The sequence below is a fragment of the Hyaena hyaena genome, unplaced genomic scaffold (assembly GCF_003009895.1).
Source record: "Hyaena hyaena isolate Hyena2069 unplaced genomic scaffold, ASM300989v1 scaffold_884, whole genome shotgun sequence".
In the NCBI taxonomy this organism is placed as follows: domain Eukaryota; kingdom Metazoa; phylum Chordata; class Mammalia; order Carnivora; family Hyaenidae; genus Hyaena; species Hyaena hyaena.
Window position 1 is genome coordinate 251,431 of NW_024081519.1, and position 24,357 is coordinate 275,787.

The window sequence follows — 24,357 nt, forward strand, 5'->3', positions numbered from 1 at the left end:
TCATTCCTGGCTCTCCCTGATATTTTTTTTTTTTTAATATTTTTTATTTCTTTCTAGGAGAGAGAGAGAGAGAGAGAGAGAGACAGCGTGAGCAGGGGAGGGTCAGAGAGAGAGAGGGAGTCACAGACCGAAACAGGCTCCAGGCTCTGAGCCGGCAGTCAGCACAGAGCCCGATGCGGGGCTCGAACCCACGAACCGCGAGATCATGACCCAAGCAAAAGTCGGACGCTTAACCGACTAAGCCACCCAGGCGCCCCTCCCCCTGATATTTAATAGCCACCTTTAGTATAGTGACAACTTTGGAGGCACTGGTATCCTGTTGTGATGTGAACTGAAAACTCAAACAGTTAGGACTGAAGAGAAAAGCCTCCTAATAACTGTACCAGGAGACAGGGGCACCTTTGTTGGGCACTCACTGCTGCCTCTTCAGCATACTGTTGTGGCTGATCCTCGATTTTGGTAAAGAGCCATGGAGCCCAACATCCGTAAATACAGGAAACCCTTAAGTGAAGAGCCTATAGAAGAGGGTTCTTTAAGAATGACAACACAAACAAGCAGTACCACAGAAAGAATTTGGCCTCTTTCTCAACTCAAAAAATCTATATGCACAGAGGTATCTGGCAGCAGCACACAGCAATGGGAACAAGGAACAAACCATATAAAAATATGATGCATCTGCTGTCTCTGAATAGCCAGCTCATCTGCAGTTAAGTTCTGCAGCCTTGAGTAAATACATCAGAAACTTACAGCAGGACTAAGAGTTTTTGTCCCTCCATAAGTCACTCCCATTGCTGCAGCTGATGTCACATCCCAAGGCAACCAGGGTTGGTATTAAGGAAGACGAGGGAGAGAACAGTGAACTACATATGTTCAAGAAGAACCTGAATAGAGAGGGGCATGAGACCTTGGGGCACTGAGAGAGGTTTCCCTGGGAGAAGCTGTATTTGGGGCATTCATTCACTACCACTGTAAAGAGCTGGGGGCTGAAACAGAGGTGACCCCCAGGCAGAGGGTCTCAGGGCCCGGTTCTCTGGCTTCTCCAAACCACATTGGGGAAGACTGCTATGGAGAGCTAAAACCCCCAACAAAGGCAGCACAGAGCCCAGGTGCTACCTGTGGGGAGTGTAATGTTTCACACGGGGGGAAGGAGAGTCCTGGGGACTCTCTCAAACCTGTGCCAGGCAGACCTCCTGGGAAAGTGGGACAGCCATATAGATTTTAGGTGCAAAATTGACTAAGACTAGAACTGAAAAGCTCCATGAGCTGATTCTGTAAAAAAATGATGACAGAATCAAAGACTGTAAAATATGAAGAGATTCAGAGATATCAAGTATTTTAAATGTAGAAGGGGATGACTAGGGGAATAATAATGGTTTTGGAAAAGCTGTTTTTAAGCTACTTTTTCAGACAAGGTCTGTAAAAAGGAGACTGACCTTGGGTTAAAGCTTTTAACTGTTATTAACTATTTAAAATACATTAATTTTCCTCTAGGCAGCTGTATCATTAAAAGTTGGTGATTTGTGTAAGCTAGCTTTTCTCTTTCTTTTTTAAAATGGTATTCTGAAGACAAGTTTCAGAAAGAAGTTTCTGTGTTGGTCCAGATACTTCTCGAAACGGAAAAAAGCAAAACAAAACAATTTAATTGACACATAAAACATTTAGGGTTAGATAAAAAACTTATTTCTTTTCCTGAAGCTTCTATTTGAAAGATCAATGTGTTATCTGATAAAGTGACTGTTATCACTAAGTGACTGTTCAGACAACTAAGAAATGTATAGTTAAGTAGAATGAACTGAAACCGAGCTGGAGCCATTAAAAATGTTGAAGTAACTAATTTTTGACTTCAGAGATCATTTGGCTGGGGACTAGGGAGGGAGGAGAAGACCTTGCTGGGCTGGAGCCCAAATAAGATAAGGAGAGACAGAAAATATGCTGGAGAATTGTTACCAAATAGTTGTTTTCCAAGGCCATACAGCATGGGAAATGTTTCCTGTGTATGTTTACCCCCTTCTCCTGAGTCCACTTGGAACCCTGGCTTGGGTTAAAATTCCTACGGCTTCCTGAGAAATACATAAGAAAACTGCAATCCCAGTTCACATCGTCCCCATTCTATTTTTTAGTCATAAAATTGAAGAAGTTACATGGAAAGAACACTGAAAAGAAGGAAAGTCTATCATATGAGAAAAATGGTATCACTGTTAATTATCCAAGTTCCTGAAGTTCTGGGTATGGGGTGTCCAAAAGAGAAACAAGCAATGGGAGCGGCCTCACTCAGCAAGGTAGCAGAACAGAGTTTGGGACTTCGAGTTTTTAGAAGACGCAAGAACCCCTTCGGAGTTATCTGAGGCAGTTTTAAGAAGAATAAGGAGATCGGCCTGAAGAGCGCTCCTAATTGGCAAAAGGCCCTAAGTCCATGAAGATGCAAACTGGGCAACTTCTATGAAGCTGCATGAAAGCAAGTCCTATCAAGAAGAAATGTGTAAAGCGAAGGAGGGCAGTTACAGGACCACTCTCCAAGGGTCAAGGTGGACCAACAAACAGGCACGTGGGTGTAGTCCTCAAATCAAATCCACTTGCAAACCACCTGCATGAAGGACAAAAAATCAAAGACACTGGAATACTTTTTTGGAATTCTTAGCGAACTGGAGGCAGAAATCTTGTGCGGGGACCCCTGGCTGGTTGCTGACTCTGCTTTTGTCTGTATCATACCAACATGGACTTGATCAAGCTGGGTTTGGGACAAGGGCCAGGAAAGTTCAATGTTTATAAATATCCCTTTAAGCACAAGTATCATGGAGCACTTGGGTGGTTCAGTTGGTTAAGTGTCCGACTCTTGATTTCAGCTCAGGTCATGATCTCATGGTTGAGATCGATGTTGGGCTCTGCACTGACAGCATGGAGCTTGCGGGACTCTCTCTCTCCCTCTCTCTCTCTTCCCCTCACCAGCTTGTGCGTGCACCTGCGTGTGCTTCCTCTCTCTCACACAAAATAAATGAATAAACATTAAGAAAAATAAAAAAACTGGGGCACCTGGGTGGCTCAGTCAGTTAAGCATCCGACTTCGGCTCAGGTCATGATCTCACAGTTTGTGGGTTCGAGCCCCACATCAGGCTCTGTGCTGACAGCTCAGAGCCTAGAGTCTGCTTTGGATTCTGTGTCTCCCTCTCTCTCTGACCCTCCCCTGCTCACGCTGTCTGTCTCTCTCAGAAATAAATAAAACATAAAAAAAAATTTTTTTAAAAAAAAGAAAAATAAAAAAACAGAAGTACATAGATTTTATCATTGCTTGTTCTTTCTTCCAAAAAGTTAACAGAAATAAAAGTATAAGAGGCAAGCACGTGGCAGCACTTTACAGGAGCTTCCGTCTGGACAGCTTAACAGGAACAGTGGGCCATCCTGGCAACAGGGCAAAAAGAAAGTATCTGGAAAGATGGGACTCTTCTCCAATTCTGGGAAGCCAATTCAGTTCCTACCATGTTTACATGAACTGGGAACCTAAAGCAGCTGCTTCTTACTAAAGAACTAGAACATACATGTAGAAAGCAAACACTTACTTCTGTCCGTCTTTCACAAAACCTTTTAAAGAAGAGCCTCTATTGGTAGCGACTGCTTTTCCACCAAGACCCACTATGAGAGCTGTGAGCACTGCACTCTTCCCACCTATGGAAACAGGTGTTGACGAAATCACATTTATTAAGGAGACAGAATAGAGGCTGATGCCCACAATTTGATGTAACAAGATTTCTGAATGAAAATGTAAATTAGTTCTAACACTGAAATGAAGTGTTATACTTCAATTACCGTTTTTGTTTTTTTTTTAGCAACCTTAAAAAAAATTGTATATATCAAGAAATACTTAGCTGTTGCAATTAGAAAAAAAAAAGTAGTATAATTCAGGAATCAAATTTTTGCCACTAATAAGTAAACAAAAAAAATGGTTGACATCTTTCCAACCTAAAATGCTCATTTTTTTCATCTTGGTCCATCGGCCTATTAAATGAGGTTATCTTTCTAATTGCACACAGATACTAAATTCATCTAATCTTTATCACATTCTAATTTAGGTATAATTTACTTTTTCCACCAACTCATGAAAGTCTGAAACTTTTTAACAAGCCCTGAATGCGAGCAAGCTCCAGAGGGACAGGGTGTTGTCTGTTTTATTCATGCGGTAGCACCAATAGTGGCCCATAACAGACACTCTGGTATTAGTTGAATGAATAATGATCTTAAATATGAAAAAATCATCAGTCATACAGATAAATGTTTCTGTGTAATTTTTTGACAACTATTCTTCCTAATTTGATTATTCATTTGCTAACTTTCTGAAAAGGATACTTCGTTTTACCCTAACATACAAACTATCACAAGCTGAAATTTCAATATCAAAACAATTAACCAGAATATGCAATCATTTTCTGAACTCCACAATCAACCAATTCAATCAACTCTTACTGGCCCATCATTTTCCACAATATACCCTAAATTAACCAAAATACACCACTGGCTAACCTGACTTAGTTCCTTGAATGCCTTTCAAGTCTCTGTTCTAAATCTCTCCTTCAGTTCCAAATTCACTGCTTCCACTATCTGCATTATTTCTTCTTCTCTAAGTTTTATTAGTAAAATAACGATTTCAAAATTTAAAAAAAAAGGAAGAGAAAAGACCTAGTTGTAGAACCCACCAGTCTCTCCTGACTTCTTGTCCTGTGGGAGCTCCAGCATCCCTCTATCCACTCTCTCCTGCAAACAGCCTCCTCTGGACTGAGTATACAGCAGGGGAAACAGAGCAACTAAACAGAAGGCGGAGCTGCATCCACTACCACCCTGTTCTAGCACCACTGGCAGTGTGCTCTGGCAAGCCTCCTCTCCAGGCACTGGTCAGTCAAGCTGTCGACAGCTCACACCTGGCTGGTCCATCATAAAAGCTGCCTAACTGGTCTTTCTAACCCTCATGCCTCTCCCCTTCTGATCCATTCTCCACAACGTGGCCAGCGTGCTTCACAAATCTGGGCCATGTCATCCCTTACTCACAAACTGTAATTGGTTCTCCACTGACTTCTGAATAAAACACCAGAATCTTTATCATGGCATTCAAGATCCTCACCGGTATCACCTACAACACTGTCCCTCCAGCATCAACTTCTGCCCTTCCCTGCCGTGTAGGATACGATAAACCCATATAAGGCTGTTCACCACCATCCATGCACATCTATTACTCCCCTCCAAACCTTTCTGATAAGCACCCTTTGCCTGGAACATCTTAGCTTCCTCTTCCCCAATGAGGCCTAAAGATCTAGAATTTTCATTCAAGTACCACCATAAATACCACCTCCTCTTTAAGCTTTCATTGGCCACAGTGAGAGTTAGTTTCTTTCATGTTTGGATTCCTATGGCACTCTATTTATGCTCTATTATAACATTTAATAGACGTAAGACACAGGGCTGCCTCAATCACAATAAGGCTCGTTTGTCCACTCTTCTACGGTATGAATAACAAGGTAAAAGGAGTCAAAACAGTAAGTAGGAAATGTTTATTCATACTATATAGTGAACCTAGAGTTAACATTATTTTTCTAAAGTACAGACTAGCAGCAAATACTGAAAATACTCATTACCACATCCCAAAGGGATTTATCAGCACTCACAGTCACCTATCTTAAAAAGTTAATGCACTCTAACTTCAAAGTACTACTCAAAGTCAAATAAGAAGGAGGGCAAAAGCACTTACTTCCATTGTTGCCAACAACAAAGTTGACATTAGAACCAAACTTAAAGGGTCCAAGCATCGAATGACACATGAAGTTTCTTAGCTGAATACTCTCAATTATTCCAACTTCTGCTGCAGTCTATTAACAAAAAAAAAAAAAGAGAGCAAGAGAGACAATTATTAATCTGTCTAATAAACTCGTTATAATCATCTAAGCATTTGGAGAAAGATCAGCAGTGTTACTAATGAAAAAAGTTTTAGTAAGTGAATAATCTTAACTTCAATAAGTAAGATGAAATTAAATGGGTACCTTCAATAAGTAACTACTCATTCTCAAGTCCTTAAAGGATCTAAGAATTTTCTCATGTAGTTTCTTAATATGATGATACTAACATTTTGAGTAATTTTTTTGTTGGAGTGTGGCTGCTTTGTTGATTTTGAGAATTTTCACAACATTCCCAGCCTCTACCCACTAGATGCTAGTAGCACACACCTAACCCTGAGTTGTGACAACCAAAAATTTATCCAGACACTGCTAAATGTCCCCCAAGGGGGGAAAACTCCCCCTTCGCTGGGAACCACTGTTACAATAAAATTTCCTGCATTTAGAGCATCCCTAAAAGAGGATTATCCAGCTATGGTCGGAACAATGAATTTGCTATAGATAATTCAAAAACTAGAGCACATGTTCTTAAAAGGTAAGCCTGTTTTTTTGGTGACTTTCTGTGTCTGTCACTCATGATAACTATGACTTTTGCAATGTATAAAGAATATAGTTTCTAAAATCTGAAAAACACAAAATCATTCATATAGTGTAAATATAGGTCAGCATTAGAATTTTATAAATGTTTTAATCAACAGTTTGGCAGACAGTTGTCACACTTTGTAATCAGAAACACCAAAATAAATCAACCCTATTTTACCAAACTTTCCAGTATTTTTGAAGAACCTTAATGTTTCCAACTTTTTAAAAAAAATGTTTATTTATTTATTTATTTTTGAGAGAAAGAGAGAGAGAGAGAGAGAGAGAAAGTGTGAGTGGGGGAAGGGCAGAGATCGGGGAAGACACAGAATCCGAAGCAGGCTCCAGGATCTGAGCTGTCAGCACAGAGCCCGATGTGGGGCTTTAACCCACAGACTGCAAGATCATGACCTGAGCTAACGTCGGATGTTTAATCGACAGAGCCACTCAGGTGCCCCGATCTCCATCTTTTTTAACAGTGACTTGAAAAACTCCCTGGCTCTCTTCTTCTGGACACCAACACCACCTTATTAAAAACTAGAAACATTTATATCCTCATATGAGTAGAATATTGGAAACTATGGTTGAAGGTTTTTTAAAATAACTATTTTGAGCTAATTGTAGATACAGTTGTAAGAAATAATACAGAGAGATCCCGTGAATTCTTTATTCAGTTTCTGCCCATGATAATATCTTAAAAACTGTAGTACAAAATCACAACCAGGATATGACATTGATACATCAAGATACAGAACATTTCCATCGCCACAAGGATCCCTGGATCACCCTTTTACAGCTAATTCACATCCCGCCCAATCCACTCCCACCTGAACCCCCAGTCCACTAATCTGTTCTCCATTCCTAGAACACTGTCATTTCACAAATGTTATAGTAATGTCTAGGGAGCTCCTGGGTGGCTCAGTTGATTAAGCATCTGACTTTGGCTCAGGTCATGATCTCATGGTTCGTGGATTTAAGCCCTGCATCGGGCTCTGTGCTAACAGCTCCGAGCCTGGAGCCTGCTTCAGATTCTGTGTCTCCCTCTCTGTGCCCCTTCCCTGCTCTCGCTCTCTCTCTCAAAAATAAACATTAAAACAATTAAAATTAACAAAAAAGAAATGTCTACTGTTGCCTACATCAGGAGTTCACTGGTAAGTAGTATTTCATCGTAGAGGTGTACCACAATATTTAACCACTTGCTCACTGAATGACATCTGTTGTTGTTTCAGTTTGGGCTATTACAAATAAAGCTATCAACATTCACATATAGAATTTTATGTGAAGGTATATCTTCCATTTCTCTGGGACAAATGCTGTGTTATATGGTAGGCAGATACATGTTAAAAACACAAAACAAAACAAAACAAAACAGCCAAACTATTTTTCAGTGTGGCTATATCATTTTACACTCCCACTAGCAATATATGAATGATCCAGTTTCTCTGCATCCTTCCCAGCATTTGAAGTCGTCATTGTTGTTTTTAACTTCAGTCATTCTGATGGGTGTGTAGTAATATTTCTTTGTGGTCTTCTCAGTTTATATTTCAATAATAAATGATGTTGAACATCTGTCATGTCATTTTGAAGCCTACAGAGTCAGTGGTCATACCTACTGCTTCGTTCCTGTTATTGGTAATTTGTGTCTTTTTTTCCCTTTGTCAGTCTTAGTAGAGGTCTGTCAAATTTACTGATTTTTCTAAAGAACAAGTTCTTTGTTCTATAGTTTTCCCTAAATGTTTGTAATAGTTAATATAAACTTCAGAGTTATTTATATTCTTTTCCCTTAGGTTTTTAAACACCATACTGCCTTTCCTGATATTGAGTTATCAAAAATATGGCATATGAGCCAAACATAAGAACCATGCCAATCCAAAAATTTTGTACTTACCAAAGTAGAGGTACCATTAGTGAAAGAAACTGTACATTCATCTTCATCACCATCTTTGTCAAAGTCATCCAACTCTTCTTGTCTTGGTCTTTTGGCATTTTCAGGAGAGAAGAAATTTTCTTTTCTTTTGGCCATCAGGTCTGAACATATATTAGAGTAACAATGAAGTAAAATAAGACAAAGCTTAAGTTTTCAGTACTATCTCCATTTGTTTTTAGTTTAAAGAAGTAAAAATATTATCTGTACAGAGGAAGGGGGCCACGAGCCAAAACACACAGGTGGCCGCTTAAAAGCTGGAAAGGCAACCAAATTCACCCCTTTAGTTTCCAGAAAGGGATAGCCCTATTGCCACCTTGATCTTAGCCCTAGGAGATGAGCAGATTTCTAACTTGCAGAACTGTAAGATAAAGTTTATGTTGTGGTTTTCTTTAATCATGTTCACATGCTACGCTAGTTGATTTTACTTTGGAGTTATTCATTGCCAACGTTTTATTGATATGGGCCTACCTAAATGTTTTGACTACTAAAACTCACAAAAGGTTAAAAAAACCTTACTTGTGAAACTCTGGTTTCTAGTTTCCTAGATCTATTAATAGAGATGCCATAATGTCTTCTGGAAGTATTCCAGAGCAATCATCCAATTTTTTCAGATAAAACCATTAATTTTAAATCATTTTCCCAAAGAAGCATATTTTGAAGTCATGATGCCTAGCACCAGCAGTTTCCTTAATTTTTCCCTAAAGAAACAATCCATGCTAGATTTTTCCAATGTACTATAAAAATTATGCCCAGAAAATTAATGTACTTAAAATTACACAAGACTTTTTGAACATACTGCACCTCAAGTCAAAGCCAACAGTCTGTGATTAAAATTAAATGTTATAAGTAGTCTGATTGTTACTTTCCTTGTTCTCTCTAAAATACATTTAAGACTTATAATGATACGTACCTAATAACTTTGCTGAATAAATGGAGAGAAAATCCACAACACAGGTAATCAAAAATGTCTAAGATACAAGGAAAGAATATGAAGAATGGTTCTAGTCTCGACCCATTTAAGTCCACCAAGGACAATGTATCATAGCAACCAAGTTTGCACGAGGTACCTGGGCAGCGAAAGAGTAAGTGAGGTTTTCTCTCTCTTAATTTTGGACTGAAGGATTCCAGTCAGTCCTCACTAGAGATGAAAGCCATATATGATGACATATGCACACAGGGCAACAAAGGCAGTCTGTGTGTGTGTGTGTGTGTGTGTGTGTGTGTGTGACACAGAGAGAGAGAGAGAGAGAGAGAGAGAGAAAGAGAGAGAGAAGGGTGGGGGGACTAGTTGAATGGTGCTCCAAAGAGATTATGATGTAGATGTCCAGGAACCAAAGCGGGGCCTCCAGAGAAGGAATGTGACCGAGAAAAAGAGGGGAAGGGGGGAAGAGATATCCATATATGTGTTTAATTTTTAAATCCACTGCTTTCCAAATTCTATTGATAGAACTGATCTGGCAGAAATATGAAACATCTGTACACATTTTGGAGGAACTGGTTTGGAGAACTATCATTGTCAGGTTGTGTTATTTTGACAATGTATTCCTCATTAAATAAACTAAGTGGTCTCCCCATCCTTTTAATGCTCTGAAATCACTTCAACTGCATGACACATTAAATGTCTTTTTGAAAGTAAGAAAAAACTAGGCTAGGGGCACCTGAGTGGCTCAGTCAGTTAAGTGTCCGACTTCAGCTCATGATCTCGCAGTCATGAATTCGAGCCCCGTCTCAGGGCTATGCTGAGAGCTTGAACTTGGAGCCTGCTTCGGATTCTGTGTCTCCCTTTCTCTCTGCCCCTCCCCTGACTGCACTGTCTCTGTTCTCTCTCAAAAATAAACATTAAAAAAATTTTTTCAAGAAAGAGCTAGGCTGAAAGTCTAGCAGAAAGTAGAGATTGTCTGAAAGTTAATGAAATCATTTACATTTCTTTCTTGTATACTGGTTTTAACAGGTTTACTATATCCTTCTGAATCAATTTCGCGTTAATTTTATTTTTCAAAACACTGATATAACGTAAACCCTCACATTTACTAGACAAGATTACCTTATGTTTTATAAGATCCTCAGTGGTAGTCATGACTCCTTTCATGCAAATTCTATTTAATTAAATTTTGAAATATTTTCTCTAAAAATTAGATCTTTGCTTTATCAAATCTAGATTTTCTTTAATAGGCATATTTTAATGTTTATTCCTATTTCTTGTACAACCAAATATAAGGGATATGCAGTGAGTCTAGAGTTCAGTCTCTCATTCTTTCTCCCAAAGTGCAAGTTACAAAAGCAATCAGAGACTTCCACTTACAGGAAAATGAAATAGATCTACTTTTCCCTGTTCCTTCAGTTTAGTAAAACTAAAAACTGTAGAAATCATATATAAAGCAAACATAAGAAACATAAGACAACTCTGAATTAGAAGAAGTAGAGTGGCTAGGGACCTCAGGACCCAAGGAATGACATCAAGGTTCCCAGAGATTTGTTTTGCTTCAAATATCCCAGACTTGGAGAAGACAGCAACTGGGGAAAAACGAACAGGTGCAGGGGGAAAAATTGCCTAATAAAAGCTTGCTGTCTCTAGCCAAGGGACCAGAATAAGGGCAACCTGACAAGACAGAAAGCTTTTAGAAAGTAATTGCTCTACACCAGCCAAAAACCACTAAAAAAGGTGGCATCTCCTTCTACTCCCCCAACGACACACACATTAGCAAAGGCTAAGTGGGTAGCCTAGACTATCACCTTACAAGGCCGTAAGGAGGCATCTCTATGCCCCATTTGGGCCAGTGTCAGAGAAGGTTATGTAGGCCAAGCAAGGAGTCATAATGGTGTCGGTGGAGCCTACCTAGAGAGCCTAGATGTCCACCCTGATCAGGCACTAAGAGGATGCTATTTACTTCTCCCACTCCCTGCTGGATGGTGTCACATGAGACCTTTTACCACTGCCCAGAGAGGTAAAGAGGCCACCCTTGAAAACTTCATGGAAACCACGTGGAACGCTAAAATCCCCACTCATACCAGCAGTCACTGTGGCTAAGAAAAGAGCTTTGGTAAAGTTCTATACCTCTGAGTCTTAGCATCTACAGCCCAATACTATAGGGCAGCAGTTCTCAAAGGTTGTGGTCAATTTCTTAAAAAGTACTAAGGAAATCAAAGAGCTTTTATGTTTACACCTATCAATATCTATCATATTGTACATTAAAACTGAGAAGCTTTTAAACCAAAGAACACACATGTACACATTCTGTCAGTCCTCAAAGCAATGGCATCATCACATGTCTCATAACCTCTGGAAGACTCCATTTACTCATAAGTGAATGAGAGTGAAAAAGGCAAATAACATCTGACTATTACTATGAAAATAATTTGACTTTCTTGACCCTTTGAAAGAGTCGCATGGATCCCGGGCCACAGTCTGCAAACTGCTTAGTACAGATGCTACGATAAGTACGTCCATGTCACAATGCCATAAATTATAAGGCGTAGCTAGCAAGCAATTAAGTTAGAGCAGCAGAGTAGAAGCCAACCATAAAATGACTTATAGACTTGATATTCAGTGTGTGGTCCAAGGACCAGCAGTAGCATTTACATCTCCTGGGAATGTATTAGATATCCAGAATCTCAGCCCCCTTCCTAAACCAAATGATTCAGAATCTTCATTTCTAACAAGATCTTAGGAGATTCCTAAGAAGAACCGTTAAAACAACATTTAAAAACTTAGACTTCAATCTATCCTGAAGGCAATTAAGAACTTAATCATGATATCAGATAAAATCCAAAGGACATTTACCTAAACAAACGTCTGAGACAATATTAGCATTACAGTCACAATTACATAAGATTTAACATCTTTTTAATAAATAATTGAATGTTAATTTTGAATCTCTTACACAGGTCAAAACTTGAAAATCCAACATATTTCTCCAACTATTTAACAACAAGAGTCAATGTATATTGGTTTCAGCTTATTGCTAACTTAAATTTCCTGGAATACCATCCATGGTATATTTTCCCAAAATATCTCCTTCTCACCCACCCATCCTCAGTTTCCTTCTTAATTACTGAGCAATAATTTATTTATTGTAGACAAGCAAAGAGGAAGCATTACTCTTTGGTTTTCCCCACATTTAATGTCCTTTTACATACTGTTTTCATTAATGCCCAATAATGATCTTGCAGCTAGCAGGCACTCAGACATAAGCTGACTGATTTTTAGTATTTTACCATATAAAAAAATGGCAGTTTTTCAAGTAAAACTGGGGGAAGGAGATGCATGTAGGTACATGTGATAAGCTTCTTACAATGAATGTGAGATTCTGTACTACACAGAAGATGGTGTGCAACATGATGACGATGTTTTTTATTTGCTGTGCTTGGCTTAGGATTTGCAGTTTGCTATTAGGTTGCCATGGTAACATGCATCAGACACCGAAGGATTCTACCTTTTAAAATAGGAAACACTTTGTAATTTAATGATAATGGATTTTTAAAAACACATATGAATGTCCTGAGTGTTAGATACAAGTTAATACAGTAAAACTGTTTCTAAAAGGCTAGAGAGACCAATAAACAGATGCAAAGAAAAACACTTTTAATATTCTGAAACACACACAAAATGGAAAAAAACTCTGGGATTTTTAATACATCCATAAAAGCTCCTTATGTGTTTATTTACAATAAAAATGTCAGAATGAAGGAATACTTCTCTCCCTCACAGGAAGCAAATCAGAAGGAGAAGAGTAACAAATATGCAACTATCAATAAAAAATGTGCTCAAGAAGAAAAATCAATAACCAGGAGTTCATTATTACAAGTAAGTGAATAGGAAATGTGATGGATCAAATACTTTTCAATAGGATTTTAAATTCCTAAATTTTAAATTTTATTGTGATCCATCTAATAATTCATACTTCTCATTAATATCCAAGTAGGGACTAACAGCAGTGAGAACAGACAGAACTGAAATTATCAATAGGAAATAGCAGTTAAAAATAATGGCAGAGGTGCCTGGGTGGCTCAGTCTGTTAAGCATCGGACTCTTGATTTCCATTCAGGTCAATGATCTCAGGATTTGTGAGCTTGAGCCCCACACCCAGCTCTGCACTGATAGCACAGTGCTTGCTGGATATCTCTCTCACCAGCTCTCTCTGTCCCTCTCCCACACACACATGCACAGTCTCTCTCAAAAATAAATAAACTTAAAAAAATTAAAGAAAAAAATAAAGACAAATTGCTGCTGTACCTGAATGTGCAGTGGACTGTGTTTACCTCATCCCCAATTCTGCCCTTCTCACTGCCACCAACATACTCAATTGTGCATTAAACAATCTCATTTTTAATGTACTGAATTAATTAAGCACACTCTTGGGACATATCATAAAATCATAAAACACGATAAATATTTAAGTGAAAAAATTCATTAAGTCCATCTATCAAGTAACTCCAGATCAGCAAAACTCGGAAATACTAAGCACAGCATTTCAGATAATAAAATGTGAACACTCAGATACATGTTTTAAAAACATCCCTGTGGCCTCAGTACATGGGGAGCATGAAACAGAGATAGTGGAGAGAGGCAAAAGAGATAGCCTCTAAAGGATGAGGGGCACTGAACAAAAGCAGTGGCAATATCAGTGAAAGAAACAGAGGAAATCAAGAGATTTAAAAGTATGTGGAAAGTGGGGAAGTACAATTAACATTTGTTGAATATCTTCTTTAATCCTCAACATTTTTTAAGCACTGTCCTTATTTTACAAAAGGGGATACTGAGGCTCAAGAAGACATTTTGCTCAGGCTTGTGTTATCAGAGCTCAGATCCAAACCCAGGCTTGTCAAAACCCAGTCAAACTCTTCAATGCCCAGGTTCCTCCAGGCATCAACAACTGAATTTGTTTATAGGAAGTGAAACTGGGTATTAATCTACCCATCTTCTTATCTATTTTTTGTTAATGTATAAAGCTACAAAAAGGATTCTATTGTGATTATCCTAATGTTACTATTTGAGCCAATTAAAACTTTGGGCTTTATAAAATTTCATCTTGTGTTTCATTTTTAGAACAATATTCACACAATGCTAACTGCCATTGTAAGTAGATAGAGCAGGTCTGGAAGGAAAAGAAGTTAGTAAATAATACCTTTATTTTGTTTGGAAACACTGAGTTTGAAGTGCTCCTTAGGATACTGAGATGGTGAGGCCAATAGACAGTAAAATATACTCTGCAGCAGGGGTGGAATCGGGAGTGTTGCTAAGAAAGCCACAGAAACTATTCTGAGTTGGTCACTAGGGAAAGTATGTTGAATGAGAAAAGACGCCTCTCATGAACTAGTGAATCAAAACGCTAACATTAATATGTGACTATACTCGACCCTCAGTCACCTGGACTTAGGAGTGTATGTGTATACAGAACTGTAATATGTTATTATGCCTTTAATATAATGCACACTATTATGGTAAAATTTTGAGTTACTTGTTTATTCATTCTTGAAAGTCAAAGATAGCTTTGGTTAATTTTCCTAACTTAGGCCTAAAAATGATTAGTCAAGATTTAGGTAGGTTTTATATAAAATTATACATCTAGACACCGAGTGAAATAAACTTTTGGGGTATAAAAATGGATTCTCACTTTAATAAATTTAATATACCATTTGTACTTACTTTTTTTTGCCAGGCTCAATACTAAATGCTTTATATTGATTATATATTTAACACACACGTATTTAAGAATCTTGCCCATTAGGTACTACAGCTATTTTCCTCCAATTACAGAATAAGAAATAAAACTTAAAGAGGTGATATCAATAAACCCAGTCGCTCAACACTGGTTTTCTTATACAAACACATATTTTTTAAGCAATATTCTAGTGATCTCCAAACTTTCTGCACTCATACCCATTCAGGGAAAGAAATTTTGAGTACACATTTTGACATAAAATTATCACTCTGTGTATTTCACACAGTACTTACTAGAACGAGATGAAGTAAATGGTAAATCTACGCAGAAGTTCTGGTATGTTCCCTCCCACCCACACACTGTGGAACTAACTGTACGCCACTGCATAGGCTACTTTTTTGTTTTATTTTTCTGCTATTGAATATTTTAAGACACTATATAGCAGTCCTCTCAAATTTACGGAGTTTGGGCTCCCCCCCCCCCCAACTTAAGAGTACACATTCCGGAATAGCTGGTCTTTAAAACCCTCGCACTTAATCTCCTACTCATGAAATATACACAAAGTAATAAGCGCTCACATAAATTCTGCCTTCAGGGTTTAAAAACAAAATAGTTACTCTTTCCAAGAATTATCACAGTTTTATCTCAAGTCTTACTGGTCCCCTCTCTCTATCCTTGACTAGTATTCCGCAATTCCCAGTCGCGGCTCTTCTTCAGTTCATTGCCATGAGCAGAAAAGAGGGAAAAGACATGCCATCCTAAAACCTCCAAACACGTCACATTTTAATTTTTCTAGGTAATCCAGTCTGAGTTGTCATAAAGCTGGGACTTAACAAATGCAACTTAAGTGCTGTCTGCAGAGATCTCGTAACCATACGAAGTTGCGGCCGGGGAGGGCTCAGATTCGCTCGACGAGCCGGATGTCCGAGCCCAGCCGCCCCCGTGACCCCGTGCCCGCCAGCGACTCCGAGAACCCGCATGCCGCCTGGGGCCGGGCGCGGCTTCCACAGCCCGGGCCAGGACTTCCCAGCCCCGCCGGCGGAGCCGGCCGAGGAGGGGCTCGGCGGCAGCGGGCAAGTTTCCCGCGGCTCAGGGGACCTGTGTCGCCCGCAGAGCCAGCCCGAAAACCGGCGCCGGCCGGCTGGCCTGCTCCGGCCCGCGGGCATCCCCTGGACGCCGCCGCAGCTCCGCGGACCGAGCCGCCGCCAGGCGGGCTGAGGGGGCGCCGGCTAAGGGGGCGGCGGCAGGGGATGGATCCGGAGCAAGGGAGAGCGGCAGCGCGCGCCCTCACCTTACCTCGAACAAGTCGAAGTCTCCCCAAGGAGCACGACCAGCGCGGCTGTCGCGGTGCGGCGGGACGCTGAAGGGACGCTGAGGCTCTCGGCCTCGGCTGGCCGCCGTTGGCCCGCCGGGAACCGCGCGCCGGCGGTGCGAGGACGCAGCAGCCTGGCCGCCCCGGCGCCCACCGCGGGACACTGCGCGCCTGCGCCCCGCCCCCCCTCCCGCCGGGGCTCAGCCCGCGCGTGCGCCGTTCGGGGTTTTCGCGCCACTACAGTCTCAGAGGAGGGGCCGGAAGTGCTCCTGGGCGGACAGGGCGGCTGGCAGGCACGCAGGACTCCGCGGCGGCGAGACGCGGGGCCCGGGTGATTTGCCTGAGTGAAAGGGAAGAGAACTCGGAGTACCCCGGCAACAGTTCCAAGCATGCGTAGAGCTGACCGGCCCGGAGCCAGGAAAACCTAGAGACCGCGGTCGCGGGAAGAGGCCGGTGACTTCCCGGAAGAGGCGGGGCCGCTGGGAGAGGGCGCCGAATTAGAAGTGCTTGTGTCGGCTTCCCGGGTCGGGGTGCCGCGTCCCAAACGTTAGTCTTTGCTTAACCAAAAAGGAAGAGGACTTTTCCTTTCCTTTCCTTTTTTTTTTTTTTTAAACTTTCCTTTTTAAATTATTTTTTGTTTTGGAAGAGGAAACTTGGAGGCAGCAGTAGTTAGGATTCAGGCCGAACTAGTCAATGACGGAAGGGCGTCTTCCAAAGCCAAGTGGAAAGGGTTGTCCGGGTAAGTCCCGCGGACCGGGGCGAGGCGGCAGCGCCCCGTGGTGCCTCTGGCTCCGTGGACAGCTGGGTTGGGGGCGCTCCTGCGAACCCCGGTCTGCGGCTCGGCCGGGAGTGCGGTGGGAGAGCCGCCGGCTGCTCGGCAGAGGCGGCGGCCCCTCGGCGTCCTTCCCTCCCGCACAGTGTGCAGCCCGCGCCCGGTCCTAGGCCACCGCGGGCGATGTCCCCCTGGAGTGTGCCTTATTCCGGGTTAACGTTGTGCTCTGAAAGTACACAGGAGCAGTAACCTTAGGGCGTTGTGGTTGTTTACAGCCCGCCCCCGCCCCCGCCCTGGCCTGTTGTAAAGCCACTCAATAAATATCGGAACTAACGAAGTTTTAAGTTCTTGGCGTAGCTTTCAGGGCTGTTCTCAGCCCCTTAAACCTACCTCTCCTCGACTGCCTTTACTCAGCTCTTCAAGTGATTGTGCTGATCTAGTTAAAGAATCTATTTACTCCGCAGCCTTCCCTTGTAGATGGGAAAATGTGGCATTTACCGCTACCCCCACTTCGCCCTCAAACAGATCAGTTTCTGGGCTCCAGTAATGAAATTCCTTCCATCGAAGTCCCCGTTTGCTTCTGAAGATTATCAAATGTATATCGTATTACCAGTGTGACCCTTGCCATGGCATAAGGAAAAGTAGGACCTAGTCGAACTAGACTAAACTCCTACAACGCCTGGTCTAAGTGGTCCTTGTTGATAAGGAATGGGAAATCGTTGGGAGGTTTTCGCTCAGCTGTCACTTGATGCCCAATATTAGGTAGGGTGTTTTATATTCTGTAGCTTACTCATGCTACCTCTGCCTGTACTTGTCACATTGTTGTAATTCTCTTTTCATCTCTGATCTCAGTTGCCCTCCTAAGGTTTTTAGATGCAGGGCTTTATCTTTCATTATTGTATCTCTAGCATCTAGGGCTCCTGGTACATAGTAGACATTTAATAAATACTTATTGATAACTATAAGTTAAGTCGGGTATATTACACTTCAAAGTTTAAGCTAAATTCATATGAAAATTGAAGAAAAATTTAAGATCTAGCATTAATTAGTGAAATTATGTAGTAAACCCATACAATCCAGTCTTGTATTTAAATAAACTTAAACCATTTACCTATCTTTATATGAAAACATAGTCTTGTCATGGAAATTGGGAAACTTAAAGTATTTTTTGCTTTATTTTTACAAAGTTTTTTCCTGATGTTTCTGCTTAAAACTTAAATAAAATTGGAAAACTGTTGGCATAACAAAATGTGTATTTTTGCATAAATCTAACCACTGACCTCTTTTTATGTTCTTTAAAATTTGATTCATTAGTGAAATTAGCAAGGTTCTGTGCTTTTCTCACCTCATTCAGTTTTATAATTAACCAATAAAAGCTTATTAGCTCTTAAGGAAGTTTTAGGAGCATAAATTGATTTATGGGCACCATATGGTTACATCAAAGGATTTGTTTTGTTTTAACCTGAAGTGGATTCTTGAGTCCTTTCTTTAAATTAGAAATTCATGTTCTTTCTGTCAAGCAATACTACCTAACATAGAGTGATTTTATTTTGGTACCAGCCTACCTACAATTGGTCATGAGGTTCACAGGATACTGGAATCTTTTAGCTCATCTGGTTTCCTACCGCGCATTTTGTAAATGGGTTGGTTAAATATCTTCCAAGGTCATACAGCTTGTGTTATATCCAAGACCAAAATCCTAGGTCTCCAATCCCAAGTCTAGTGCTCTTTTGGTAAAATAAATTGAAGCCACTAATACATTATAAAGTTATTTGCTGGGGTTATTCTGACTTTTTTGATTCATGTAAATAGTGTATCACATTAATTCTTAGCAATTGTTAATATGTTAAGGAGACTTTATATGTAATATACATCAATAACATGATCAGATTGATGTCAGTAAGATTACAGCATTATAGAATATGGGAGTGGAGACCAAATCCCATACCACAAGTGTTTTTAATTGTACACTATTAAAAATAAGCAAAGAAAAATAATATGTAGTTTTGAGTGAATTTGATAATTGTGGTATTTAAATTTTACTTAATGCTGAGCTGTTTTCAAGTAACCTCATCAGGTTGATGATGACCTGATCAAAAACCATCTGTTCTCTCTTGGAGTGTAGTTGCACTTGAATATCTTAAAATCTGTTGCGTTTTGGGGCGCCTGGGTGGCTTAGTCGGTTAAGCGTCCGACTTTCGCTTAGGTCATGATCTCGCAGTTCGAGGGTTCGAGCCCCTCGTCGGGCTCTGTGCTGACAGCTCAGAGCCTGGAGCCTGTTTCCAATTCTGTCTCCCTCTCTCTCTGACCCTCCCCTGCTCATGCTGTCTCTCTCTCTCTCCCTCTCCTAAAAATAAATAAACATTAAAAAAAAATTTTTTTTAAAAATCTGTTGCATTCTGTCCCTTTTTGAAACTTTACATGCTTTTACAGTCTTCTCATTGCAATTTAATACTCAGAAGAAGTGCTGGTGCAAAGAAGTAGCAAAGAATGGAAAACAATGGATGATGGGAATAGACATTTTGGATTAACTATATTCTGGGTTTTTTTAGATGTTTTATTTATTTTTGAGAGAGAGGTAGAGACAATGTGAGCAGGGAGGGTCAGAGAGAGAGGGAGACACGGAATCCAAAGCAGGCTCCAGGCTCTGAGCTAGCTGTCAGCACAGAGCCCGATTCAGGGCTCGAACCCACAAACTGTGAGATCATGACCTGAGCTGTACTCAGATGCTCAACCGACTGAGCCACCCAGGCCCCCCTGGATTAACTATATTCTTTAAATTTTTTTTTTTTAATATTTTTATTTATTTCTAGGAGAGAGAGAGAGAGACAGCGTGAGCAGGGGAGGGTCAGAGAGAGAGGGAGACACAGACTCTGAAACAGGCTCCAGGTTCTGAGCTGGCAGTCAGCACAGAGCCCGACGCGGGGCTCGAACCCACAAACCGCGAGATCATGACCTAAGCGAAAGTCGGACGCTTAACCGACTAAGCCACCCAGGCGCCCCCTGGATTAACTATATTCTTAAAACATGTTATGGTGTTGTGTTTCATACAGTACACATTTCACATAATTTTGCCCTTTCAGAACTGTTGGGATATTCTTTATATATTCTGCTTTTATGAGTGATTTTCAAAAAACATGCATTTTAAACTTAACCAATTTAGATCATAGGTCTATGGAAAGTAATCCTAAAAATAGTATTTTAAAATAATGTACTACATGTAGAACACTTACGTAATTCTACATTAGTATTTTTTGCATTTTATAACTGGCTATAAGAGAGCAACATAAGTAAGTTAATGTGACAAACAGGAAGATGATTTAGATCACTCTGGCTTCTATGAAAACAATTGTGTGGGAGTAGAGGATTGTAAAAAGTAGAAGCAGGAAGGCCAGTTGGGAGACTTACAGTTGTATGCAGGCAAATGTGAGGGGACTATCATTAGAAATGGGGATTTAGGATGTATTTTGGACGTAGAGGACTTGCTGATGGAGTGGGTGTTGGGGAGACAAAGAGCAGAATCCAGAAGGACTGCTAAGTTTTTGGCCTAAGCAACTGGATATTTGGGAAAGATGAGAAGTAAAACAGTTTTGGGGAGAAATGGAATCAAGAGTAGGATGCATGTTATGCATCCATGTGAAGATAAAGTAGGCAATTAGATGTTCTAGTTAAGAGCTCTGTGGAGATGTCAGATGAAGTGGGGGAAATAACATGAGGGACAGTGAAGAAGAGTTCATTACAGAATCTTCACAGAAGATTTGGCAGTAATGTCTTTTCTGGTATAGTCTGCCTCTAACTGATTTTAAAAACATTCCTCCTATAATTCTTTCTGCTCACTTTCCAAATCCCATGCCTTCTCCCAACCCTTTTAACATGTTGCTTGACATAGTTCTAATTGATTTTTTTTTCAGTTAAAAGTAGTCAAGGCTGTGTAAAGCCTTGCAGTAATTCAAGAAGGTCTAATAGAAGTTCATTCATGTAAAGTTACTCAGAGAAAAAAGGTTCGTTGAGGAATGTCTAGAAGCTAGCTCCTATAAAAATGCCCCCTTGATTCCTATCATTCAGAGAAAATGGACAGAAAGGTGTAATTCACAATAGCAGCAATTCTTCTTGCTTATGAAAGAGACAGCATTACTACTTTACAGGAGTGTGCTTGGGAAGCACAAGAGAGACCTTTTTCAAATCCATTTCAGTAGATACACAGAAACTAGGTTAAGGTATCAAAGTGGTTTTAAAAGCAGTGAGATAGACTTTAAAATACAGTGACCAAAAAGATTGGCGACAAAAGAGACATTTTTCTGGAAAATACCACATGACTCAGGAAAAGTGAAGAGAACACTTTAGCTCAGAGATAGTAACTCACATTTTGCTTTCCTGGGAACCAGCAGATAATTGTGTTACTCTTTTTCTTTTTGCCTACATTGTGCATAAGAGTTGTGTTTAAATAGGTGTAGTTATAGCTTTGTAGTCTTCACTCACATTTTAATAAAGGAATAACTAAAATAGGTGTTCTAGGTAGACATTACAGATATCTGTCCAACTACCAGTACTGGTTGTTCTGCGACATAAATGTGATGGTCATTCTTTAAACCAGATTTGTTCTGACAAAAGAAAATAAAATAGCGTGAAGAATTAGGTTTTAAGTGTAATAATCATATTAAAATAGTATTTATGGGCTTAGTTAAAAGCCCTCTCGATCTTGCTTAAGGGATCCAGTCTGTGGAATTTTAATATTTTAGTAGAATTAATTCCAGGCTTACTGTTTTCTAGGCATGACTGCCCTAGTGAATAATACTCCTAGTGAATAAGACTCCATTAAAGTCTTTACAAAATGTTCCTAATGTGCTTGAAATACTTAGAGGACTACAGTTTGTAATCAAGAGCCTACCTCATCACTGTCTCTTTTTTTTTCTACAACCGTCAGAAGGAATACAGTATGCACTGAAGTCCTTTACAAAAATGTATGTTTATGTGTGCCATCGTAACCAACACTGTACTATATGGCAATCTTTGTTCATTACTATTATATATGTGCAGTCAAATTATATAATGAAACTTTAGAGATAAGACAAAACGGAAGGCATTTGCAAGCTGGAATGCCCAGAGGAAAGGATGTACCTTGCCTAAGTCTACATGACTAGCTCCTAGATGATCTGACAGAATATGGAAAACGTGAATCCCTCATCCCTAAAGAAGCCATACTGAAGTCAGATTTGATATCAGGTACCATAAATTTGCAAAACCTTGCTTTTTGACTTGACTCATGAACTCTAGCCATATTTGATCTCATAATATTTAGGCAAGAAGCAAACCATCTAAAGATTTCTAATTTTTTTCCCCCAACCTTTTACAGATAGGACCACATTTTAGAAAAAATTATGTTTATTTTTTGAGAGAGAGACAGAGCAAGAGCAAGCTGGGGAGGGACAGAGAAAGAAGGAGAGAAAAATCCCAAGCAGGCTGCATGTTGTCAGCAGTCTACATGGGGCTTGAACTCACGAACTACGGAATCATGACCTGAGCCAAAACCAAAAGTCAGATGCTTACCTGACTGGGCCACCCAGGTGCCCCAAACCACATTTTTTAAAGCTTTTTTTTCCTTAACTTGAAAAGTAATACATACATATGATTATTTAAAAAATTAACACAAAGGAGTATACTTTGAAGAGTAATTCTTCTCCTCATTCCTGAACTATGGTCATCCCTGATATATAACCTATTTTGTACCTGTTTTCATTTTAAAACGTGGAGATTGTACATGTAGATCCATCCCATTTTTTTTTTTTGCTGCATCATCTCTTCTATTTCAACCTATCATAAATTATTAAAGATATTCCTCTATTGATGGACATTTGGTTCTGCTCATTGTTTCACTATTAAAAATAGTGCTATGGTCTATATCCTTTTATATAAATCTGCACACAGCTAAGAAATATCCTAAATTCCTGGGAGAGCTTTTGCTAATCAGAAGACAGCCTGCATTTAAAATTTTGATGGCTAGAGTCAGGGTCACATTTAAATGAAATATGATCAGTTATAATGTTCTTCCAGAGAAAGAAATTTCATAATTTCCTTCAGTAGCAATTCATTCCAGTGTACAACTTGAATCATAAATGACAGGAAAACAAAACTGTCAACAAAACTTCCCTCTCAAACTTTCTACTTCTGAATTTTATGCATTTTGATGTTTAAAACTTAGAAGTCTTATTTCTTTTCGTAATAATGACTTAGAAAATATATATGTCCCCACTCTTTCCAGAATTAGCTACAACTTTGCACATGAACAAAGAGAATGCCACAATGCCACATTCAACCAGTGAGACTTCTTACATGAAATAGACAATATTAACACTGAGGTACCATTCACTACCTAATGCTTTGTGCTTTACATTTAAGTCTGTATGTTCTATGTAAGGTGACATATCAGCAAGTATTTGTGCGGTTCTTCATAAAAAATGAATGCACATAATAATACCTGTGGCACTGGCCATATTCTAAAATTAAGAGTCAGAGAAGTTCAGAGAAAGTAATAACACTTTCAGCCTTAATTATTTTTGTAGCCATGTACAACTTGAGAAACTTTGCTTTTTTTAAAAATTTCGAATGGCTTTGCATTGGTTTTGCATTTTACATCGTGATAGCCTTTTGTAATATTTTTTGTATCCTACCTTGTGTTTCTGGAATGAATTAAGGTCATTGTTCAAAGGATGATAATCTGGATTATGTTTTAGAGTCAGAATCGTTGCAAGCACTACGTAATACTCTTATCAAATAATAGCAAAATAAGAGAAAAAGAGATAACAGGTGTTTAATAAGGAAAAACAACTATAGAAAATACCAAAGCTAGAATACCAGAATTCAGTCCACTTTTGTTTTCAAAATGTCTTGTACACAGAAGAGTTTGACATTAGTTTAATTTGAATAGTGACACTATAGGTGATTTAAAATTCTTTGTTCTTTTAAAAGACTTTATTTTTCCATAATGAGCATGTGTGACTTTGCAATCTAAAAAGCCAAAGCTCTTTTTAAAAAGATATTTAATGTCCTTCCAAATCTCCATTTTCTGTCTCCCTGCAATTTTCCATCAGACTTTTTCTGCAATGGCCCCTTAGGATTTTTTTTTCCTCAGTTTATTTGTTTGCCTGCTTCCTTGTTTTCCTGTCCTTGTTTTTCCTGATTATGGTAGAGGACTAGTCCTATTCTTGGCTTTAGATATGTAAATCAAGGAGTGA

The 24,357-nt window shown here is 39.7% G+C and overlaps 2 protein-coding genes across 3 annotated transcripts in view; one reads left to right on the forward strand and one right to left on the reverse strand.

Annotated features, from left to right (window-relative positions):
• Window positions 1-16,512, reverse strand: part of SMC6 (structural maintenance of chromosomes 6) — a 79,548-nt gene extending 63,036 nt beyond the window's left edge. The window contains exons 1-4 of one of the 2 annotated variants that reach the window (XM_039220342.1): window positions 16,338-16,512; window positions 8,341-8,480; window positions 5,732-5,849; window positions 3,555-3,660 (exon numbers count right to left, since the gene is read on the reverse strand). In XM_039220342.1, the coding sequence (XP_039076273.1) occupies window positions 3,555-3,660; window positions 5,732-5,849; window positions 8,341-8,475 (359 nt within the window). In that variant the 5' untranslated portion in view covers window positions 8,476-8,480; window positions 16,338-16,512. The remainder of the gene's footprint in view (window positions 1-3,554; window positions 3,661-5,731; window positions 5,850-8,340; window positions 8,481-16,337) is intronic. The other variant, XM_039220341.1, reaches the window with a different exon arrangement.
• A 79-nt stretch (window positions 16,513-16,591) lies between these two features.
• GEN1 (GEN1 Holliday junction 5' flap endonuclease) overlaps window positions 16,592-24,357 on the forward strand; it is a 29,482-nt gene continuing 21,716 nt past the window's right edge. The window contains exon 1 of the mRNA XM_039220343.1: window positions 16,592-17,092. The gene's annotated coding sequence lies outside the window, so the exon portion shown is untranslated. The remainder of the gene's footprint in view (window positions 17,093-24,357) is intronic.